This window comes from Pundamilia nyererei, unplaced genomic scaffold (genome assembly GCF_000239375.1).
Source record: "Pundamilia nyererei isolate P.nyererei 1_Seehausen unplaced genomic scaffold, PunNye1.0 scaffold00540, whole genome shotgun sequence".
Taxonomy (NCBI): domain Eukaryota; kingdom Metazoa; phylum Chordata; class Actinopteri; order Cichliformes; family Cichlidae; genus Pundamilia; species Pundamilia nyererei.
In genome coordinates this window covers 33,653-43,114 of record NW_005187941.1, presented here as the reverse complement: position 1 = coordinate 43,114, position 9,462 = coordinate 33,653, and the positions used below count along the sequence as shown (strand labels likewise).

The 9,462-nt window shown below is 41.0% G+C and overlaps 1 protein-coding gene across 2 annotated transcripts in view; it reads right to left on the bottom strand.

Moving 5' to 3' along the window:
• The window catches only part of LOC102199822 (LIM zinc-binding domain-containing Nebulette), a 132,571-nt gene that overhangs the window by 97,438 nt on the left and 25,671 nt on the right, over positions 1-9,462 (bottom strand). For both annotated transcript variants that reach the window (XM_005754316.2, XM_005754317.2), the window contains exon 3: positions 60-144. In XM_005754316.2, the coding sequence (XP_005754373.1) occupies positions 60-144 (85 nt within the window). The remainder of the gene's footprint in view (positions 1-59; positions 145-9,462) is intronic.

Below are 9,462 nucleotides of genomic sequence, written 5' to 3'. Positions count from 1 at the left end.
TGTGTGTGTGTGTGTGTGTGTGTGTGTGTGTGTGTGTGTGTGTGTGTGTGTGTGTTTACCTGGCTTTGCAGCTCGCTCTGCTGTCTCAGTCTCAGGTTCTCTGGAGTGTCGGCCACGATGGTGAATGACGTCTTGGGGTAATGTCTGAAATGAGACAGAGAGCGTGGTCATGCATGAAAGGTGAAAGTTCATGACAGTACAACTATGCTTTGTTTGAAATGGTTCCCAGGAGAACGCCTCTTCTCTCTAAAAAGGATACTGAAGCACATCGTAGGTTTGCAAAGTTGCATGTGAACAAAACAGAACACTTCTGGAACAATCTCATTTGGACAAAAGAGACCAAACACACAATATCAGCAAACACCAGCTGTCCGCGAGGTGATGGTGGGGTGAGGATTTGAGCACCGTGCAGTCACTGGGTTGACCGAGAACTCCTCTGTATAACAAAGTTTTCTAGAGTCTAGCGTGAGGCTGTCTGTCTGACAGATGAAGCTGAAACTGAGTCATGCAACAGGACAATGATCCTAAGCACAGAAGGAAATCTACAACAGAATGTCTGAAAAAGGAAAGAATCGGATAAGTGACGCATGCACGTTTTAGAAATCCTTAAAAGTTTTGAGATTGACTGTAATATCTGAAGTACTCTGACAAAAGCCAGAACTACATGGCATTTAAAGGTCTTGTTAAAGGTTTGTTGCCTCAACAAACAGTCATGATGCTAATACAGAAAATTCACAATAATAAATATTTGAGTGCTTAGAAGCAGCAGAAATGCTGTAAACTCACCACGGACACATTTGCACCTGTTAATGATACATTTCTACTGAATGTGCTCGAAGCTGTTTGTTTATCACCTATAGCTGTAACCACTCACATCTTTGTTTCTCTCACTGCGAAGAACATTTTAATACAAATGTTGAGCCCACTTTAATAATAAAGGCAATGGGCTGAAAAATGTCAGAGCCCTTTGTGTCCTGTGAGTCACCTCAATGAGTTAATGACCCACCAGGACGGTGACATTAGCAGAAACAATGACCCATTAAGAGGACGTAAAATTAAAAAGCAGCACTGTGCTATTACTCTAGTTATCTCACTTGACCTTTCCATCTCTTACTAAGAGCCTTTGGTGCATTCATTTCTCTGCATCTAAGAACAGAGTTTGAATTTTAGCTTTTGTCTGCAGGAACCCACGGCGTGTAGGACAATGGATTTCAGTAACTACCGTATGAGGAGAGTGGATGGGAGACGGAGGTGGAAAACACTCCCACACACCACCTCCAACAACCTTTGAGGATATATTTTTAGTATAACTGGCGTTTAGCCCACAAAGAGAAACCCTCTGTGAGCTTTTAAGGATAGTTTTGCAAAGGAAGGACCAGTGAGCATAAATGTAGTGCTTTACAATCTCAAATCGCCCTCAAAACCTCGAGCCTTCTCTCATCTATGGACAGAATATGTCATTTTTATTGGAAAAACTCACCAAACCCCCCACAAAACAGAGATTTCACCCTCCTACACTTGATATCAAAAGTTTCGTGTAACAGCTTTTTCCTCAAACAAATCCTTGGACATTTTCAACCAGTAAGTTTCTCTGTAAAGGTCATCGATCATCGTTCCTCTTATTTGAAGCAATTCATGTTTTGGCTTGACTTGATTTTTAACATTTTCTTTGCTACTGTATTCCTCATTTTGCATCTTTCATGATGAATGCACTTCTAAAAACAGGATGTTATTTTTCTATGAAACACTGAATGTTTGTTGCTTCTGGATTCAAAGTGTTTCAATGTCCCAGGAAGAAAAACGGTAGATGCTAAAGTCACAAACACTGGTATAACAGTCTGAGAAGGAAAACTAACAAATCCAAAAGCAACAAAATGGGAGAGACTGGTGCCCAGAGTCAGCTGGGATAGGCTCCGGGTCCCCAAAACCTAGTTGGACAAGTTGTTGCCCTCACTTCTATAACATTGGCGCTCTTTGGTGTCTGTGTTGTTCTACTTTTAGTGACATGTACAGTTCAATTTAAGAGGCTGGAGGGGAGATGGTGTCAGAATCTTTACAATGTCCTGGTTCATGTCCTGTTTCGTCCTTTAAGTTCTTGCTGATTCGCTTAGTTTGCTGGTGTAGGCACTAAAATCTTTTTCGTCATGGACCCTGAAATGTTAGTTTTTTGTTCTCATTTGTATTTCTAGTTCTCTCTCTATGCCTCATTGTATTTGTACTTCCTGCCTTTGCTTCCTTTCCACATTATCAGCTCCACTTTTACTGCTAAAACCTGTGACTCATTTTTCAATCCGCGTGTACCTATGTGTATAAATAACCTGGTCTGATAAGTTTTTCCCTACAGCTTCCATCATATGCATATTTTTGTTGTTGATTGTGTTTGTGGCTTTGTCCTATCATGGTTTTCGGTTAAAATATGCCCCTCCCCCTCCATGTTTTGGAGCACTGATGAAACTGTGCATCCATATTTAAGAGAGGAAATGCTCTGATATAAGAAGATAACTTTTTGGCAACTAATTATCTAATATATCAACCACTTTCCAGTTCAAGTTTTGTTTGATTACTATGGTACTGTTTCCAGAAAAATGGATCAAAGGTTCTAGTTTGTGGCTTGTTTGAACTTCACTGAGTGACCTCGTGCCACCTAAAAGAAACTCCATCAAAACTGTTGACTGTCAGCAAACTGTCACAGCTGTCTCGTGCTGATAGCTGCTGCTCAGCTCGAAGGCTCAGTGGTGGAGCTGCTTTTGTAACGGTGAAGCGCAGTGGGTGGAAGAAACCGAAACACGGCATGAAAAACGACACTCAGCACACAGAGAACTGAATCACGGACACGAAGGCCACTAGGCAAACATGATTTTAAGATGTCTAAGAACATTTCTGAAAGCTTTAACAACATTTTTTAGACTTAAACACTGCGGAGGAACAACACGCCAACACAAACTAAACAATAACACAAACTCCAACTTAATCAGCACCTCTGACAGTTTTACAAAAACGATTAAACTGTTAAACTGAGCGTTTGATACAAAGCCTGAGTGTCCTGAACCTGATCACACACTCGACCCGCTGTAAGAATCACAGACTGAACACTGAATAAACAAACTACGTAACATTTAGTCCTTCATAGATAACTTTGTAATTGTTGGTTGAATAAATCATTCAAGCTAACTTTTAAAACACCAGTTGAATCCTGGCATCTATTGAATATTTTGTTTTGTCTGACCAATGATCCAAATGAAAATACAATAAAAAGATTAAATAAATGTGGTCAGTGCCAGCTCACACCAGGTTTCTACAAATCCAACTTGGAAAAAATGGGTTAGCCATTTAAACTGCTTTAGCCTGACTATACAAACCACTTTGCAACCCACCTTCACCACCTCATCATTTTCATTTTGTGTCTAACTTAAAGTCATATTTGTGGTCATCGATGTCTTGATCTCACAATCAGCCACCAAACAGATGTTAACCGCTGCTCATGGTAATAGCAATCCTCCGCTGACAGTGGTGGTGCTGACAAACTCTTGTAGCTTTACTTGATATTTCATTATTATTATTATTATTATTATTATCATCATTATTATTATTATTATTATTATTATTATTATTATTATTATTATGTATCCTTAAAGTTATTGAAATACTCTATGAAGGGAACATCATTTTATTATGATTGTATATTATTATAAGAATGAGAAATCAAATTAAACAATCTGTTAGTGCAAAGATGAGTCTAATCTATGAAATCCAATTTAGATCATAGTTACTACGAGATCAACTTCAGCCAAGATGAATCAGATTAAAGTGTGGAACACAGATGCCTACATGTGACATGCTAACATGTTAAACCTGCTGGTTCCAGGAAGAAACAATATTTCTATTAGAGTGGTGGGGTTTTGTTAACAGGTTACGGTTATACAGACATTATATACACTATGTTTTTAGAGTGTATACAAAAAATGAACATATTTCCGGGTGAAGTGCCACGGCCTGCATTCTTTATAACAGTCAACAGAGGGCGACTCCTCAATCGAAGTCAGACTGTGGAGAAATCAAGTGGAACAGTTGAGTGGGTGCTTTAAGGTGTGGCTGCTCCTCAGTGTCCAGTTTTCCCAGTCAGACCGTATACAACTGGTGTCCATGTTTTATGCAGTCTGTGGTAGAGCAATAACAACATAACGGTTGTCTCTACGTTCAGTCCAGGTTCAGGTAATGCATCTGCCGTTGACTACAGCACCCTGCGAGCAGGCTGGAAACCCCGGAGGAGCCCAGCGACCAGTCGATGTGCTGATTCAGAGAGAAGCCTCGTAACTCTCTTTGAGCGTGAGTGAATCATCGTTGCCACCAGCGTATTCAGCAGCAGAGTTTGACCACTTCAGCGAACTGTCCTTCACTCCTCTCTTCCTCCTACTTCACCTCTTTCTTCCTCCCACTCTCATTTTCTCACTCCTCTCCCACGCACTCTCTCTCATATCCAGATAGAGCGAGCCTGCTCGTGTTTTACACTCCTCACAGTTATAACAAATGTCATTTTAATGAGTCCATCAGTAATTGAAGCACAGATAAAGTCTTGTGAATACTTTAATGCATGTTTGCTGTTTGTTTGATATAAATTTAGTAGTTATACTAAACTGTTCAGTGATATACACACGATACGCTTATTTCCCCCTCTGTGTTTCTGCGCTGTAGTCGAACAACATGAGAAGCATGTTGTTGAGTACTGAACAGCATCACTTTGTTTCTGTGTCTCAGTTTAACCTTGTAATTACAGCATAACTGTGCTGTGGTCTGAACAGGGACATAAACAGTCATCATCTTCTTTACTTAGAGGGCTTTCTCACTCTGTGTTCTTCACACTCAGAAGTGTAGCACCTCTATGACTCTAGAAGCATTATTTCGAACCTGTCACTGCTTCTGATTCTTTCCTGTCATTTCATTTTCTTTCTTACTTTCTATTTTGTCTCTTTCCTCTTAAACTTCTGTGACATTTGAAGTCTTTGGCTCCATGACGGTACTGCACAGGATTGTTGTTCATTTTCTTTTTGTTCGATTGTGTGTGCTTCAGAGCAACACCTCAACTGTTTCAAGAATGCATTTAGTCCTCACATTGGTCCTCACATTGATCTACCAGATCCTTGGACTGGTGATTGTTTCTTTTTAAACATTTTCTCCCAATTTGTTTAAAAAGTCCCAGTCTCTGAATCCACTGGCTACTCTGCTGACTTATGGGGGCCACACAGGAAGCAATTTACTCATTATGCATCACTTTGTTGCTTACAGTCCGTCGCTAGTAGACATTCCAGGTTCTGGTTGCCTAGGTAACCCTATAATTTATTTACCACTGCCTCACAAATGAATCAGTGGTATTCTTCATTGTAACTGGCAGTTACAAAATTTAGTTTGGGAACCGCCCACTCCGTGTTGCAAAGAGGCTAACTACATTTGACCGTACGGCTTCCATGGTTTCTGTTCACTAGACAGGAAGTAAGAGGTTTTAAGTAACGGCTTGATTACCTCCACGTTAAAAGCCTGTGGTATGTAACCCAAAATTAAAACTGGAGAATTACTTAACTGTGAGGTGTCTTTGAGTGGTTTTGTGGGAATGGGGTCTAAAAGGTATGTTGATGGTTTAGAAGAAGACATTACTGAAGTTAAATTGAGCTCAGAAAGATGTATAAGAGAGAAAAGAGTTAATAAAGTTAATGTACTTAATGATATATCTACAGAACTCCTTGATTTTTTTCTCTAATGACTTCAGAAATTCATAAAGTCATTGTTATTTAAGATTAAATGAATACTTGGCTCAACAGAGTTTTGACCTTTTCTTTTCGAGGAATATTGAGATGTCCTAGCTTAAACAAGGGCAGTTAAAAAAGCATCAAAGTATTTTTTCAGGTCAGTGCATGTTTTTCTTATATAGATCTATTTGGATGGATATATTTCTTATATAGAGAGAAACATGCTTTTTTTAGGGCTTAGTTTGCGAAATATACAATAAAAACTTTGGTTTTAGGATTAAGCTCTGTGTGAAGGTCAAGAACAGGATTAGAAAAGTAGCTGTAAAGATGTCTGGTAAAGGCTCCAGGACATCACTGTAAGGCAAACGAATGATGCCTGAACATGGTTGTGTGTTTCACTTCTGCTTCTTTATTAATAACACACACACACACACACACACACACACACACACACACACACACACACATACATTTCAGCATTAAGTTTCACTTCACCTGCTCCCGTATCTACTGGCAACCATGAACGCTTTGTTCATTTGGCGCAACCCAATCCTTTGAGACAAAGACTGGCTCTGTGGGATATCTTACACACACACACACACACACACACACACACACACACACACACACACACACACACACACACACACACACACAGCTTCTGGCTGGACAAGCAGCTCAGGACAAAAACTCGGTTTGTGTGAAGTCATTAACAGCCAGCGGACATCCAGACGCCTGCAGCAGACGAGCAGTCTGCTCTGTTCTACACATAAGCTCTGCTCTTTAGTAAAAAGTAAAAAAACAAAACAACTAAAGATACTAATAAATAAACTTCCAATTCAGTGTAAATGTTTAGAATACTAACCAGTTACGACACTCTACACCAGGGGTGTCAAACATAAGGCCCGGGGGCCAGATTCAGCCTGACAAAGAGTCCTATCCTGCCAACTGGACCTTTAATTATATATTTAAATGTTTTACAGCTTCTCCTACTCTTAAAGACCGTTCATACACAACATAACTATGTATGACCCACTATCTGAAATGACTTTGACATTACAGCTTTAATCATCCCTCACCGCACAGCTTCAAGAACACCTGTTAGATTTTGGGACCTACATCAGCTGCAGATGATTTGCGATATATATGAAGTCCAGATAAGAGAATTAGAAGATAAATAAATGTGGATGCAAAACTCCAGATTTTTATTTGATTGCACTACTCACTGTTTAAAATCCTTCTTTATCTGATACTGGGGCATGATGCAGCCCCTCAGCTCATCTTCCATCTAACTCCGCCCCTTTAAACTAACTTCCTGATTGGCTGTTCCTCATAAACTGCATTTATTAGCAAGCAGGTGGGTGGAGCTTCTGAGGCTGTATCAGGGATATCCCCTGTTTTTCTCTGCAGAACTCAGTGGCAGTGATTTAGTGAAGTTTGGCAAGAACGGCCATGAGACAAAGGTGGAAATGCTGAATGAGTGGATGTGTTTCTCTTATTCACAGATACACAATTTTCAGGATAACAACAAACTACACGCAGTGCTAAACAAACAGTGAGGTGTTTGTGCCGCTCTTGTCTACGTGAGGACTAAAAATAATCTCTGCCACATAAGGAAACACACACACACACACACACACACACACACACACACACACACACACACACACACACACACACACACAGTGTCCTTTAAACTGTTTCCAATAATACCCTCAGACACATCCTGCCTTTCTGTTACTGCTCTGTTAAGATACCACATTTACAGTACACCGGAGTGTGTGTGTGTGTGTGTGTGTGTGTGTGTGTGTGTGTGTGTGTCTGAGAGATGCAGTGGGTGTGTTGTGGATACAGATTTAGATTTACCATTGTCTATGATGTTGCAGTGGCATTTGCCAAACGACAGTCTCCTCACTCTCCCAGCAGCAGTGACGCACACGACTCTAACTCAGCATTCAGACACAGTGTGTTTTTGTGTGTGTTTGTGTGCGTCTGCATGTGTTTGAGCCCCAGAAAGAAACGCTACATCATGTTCTCACATTTAAACACAAGGACTGGGGGTTTATTTATTGCACACACCTTTTTTTGAAGTGTGATAGTTTCACAAGAATCGTTATTTGACGTCATCACACCGACATCGACACAAAAAGGTTTATCTTCATTTACATATAAATCTCGGTCCTTGCACCATTACATAAAACTAAATGAGTACAGTCTGTGCTCTCAGAACGATGCCCCACTTTTCCTTGAATAATCTACAGACTGAGCTGAAGTGTCAGCGATCGTTATCACAGATTAGGTTGGTTTCTTTTTTAACATACTCTTGATAAGTGTGATTACTCTTGAAATATGATATCTACTATTCTTTCCTTGGACTTTCATCTGTGCAACATTGCTAAACTGAGGAACATCCTGTGAAAGAGTGAGTCTGCTGTAATTCTTTTAAATCAGGTGGTTGAGTGGTACCACACCCAGGACACGGGTAAAACAGCAACGATCTCTCTCTGGACAAAACTGCTCCCCGTAGCTACTCTTGTCTGGTTCTCTGTTTAATCCAGAATTTAAAATCCTTCTCTTCACATGCAAAGTCCTGAATAATCAGGAATTATTCTTAAATAATATCTTAAAGACTTCATAGCATCATCTTATCCCAACAGAACAGAACTGCAGGCTTAGTTGAGGAGACGCCTCGACCTCTGAGATTAGGGATCTCAGGATGCACTGAGCACTTCTGCTCCTCTCATCTTTTTCAGTCCTGATATTTTATTTTATTACATGATTACGTTTCGCCGTCCGTCTCCTGTAGTTTGTGTTTTTGTCCTGTTTCTCTTTTCCTAATCCCCTCCACCATCCAAATGGTTGCAGCAGATGGCTGCCTCTCCATGAACCTGGTTCTGCAGGAGATCTCTTCCTGTTGAAAGAGTGTTCTGCCTCCCTACCGTCACCAAGTGCCTGCTTACAGTTTATCATCTAATTATTGAAGTTTTCTCTCTAATATTGTCGGGTCTTTACAAACAGTGAAAAGAGAGCAGAGGACATAGCTGTTATCAAGCCTGCTGTCACTGTAGCTCATCCAGGCTTTCTGCGTGATGAGGGTGAGCCAGGGCTCCACAGTCCTCAGCTGCCCCCATCAACATCAACAACACAAACAACAAATGGACAGGTGGGCGGAGCTACGTGATCACATACTGACAGGTTAGAAAAGAGAAACTGAAGTTTCTGTCAGAACACTCTTTTTTCAGTGGAAGCGAGACAGATGAAGAGGAAGAAGACGGGGCAGGGTTGACGGCTGAATATGTGTGCACGCTCGCCGCTCAGCCTGGCCTCGGTCCACCTTCCTGCTTAGGTGTTGATGAAACTCTCAGTGTGGGCTCAGGACAGACTTGGCTGCTGCAAACCTCGCTCAGTGTCCAGCAGCATAAAATATGCACTGCAGGGAAAATACTGTGCCTGCTGTACGGTGAGTTACTGACTGCACAAAGTGGCACAGACGGGACATGGAGAAGGTTTGGGTTCAAAGTCAACGTTGCAGCCAACTTGTTTCCAAGGATGCAACGTTGACTTTGAAGGCAAACTGCCTCCCTTTCCAGTTTGTGCCACACTCAAGGTTTACAAGTGATCAGCTCCTTCTTTGCAAACGACTTAACCCAGCGAGAGCCACCAACCTCCACAAACCACTGCCAACCAGTAGGTGACTACTCACGTTTCCCTAGCAACCAGC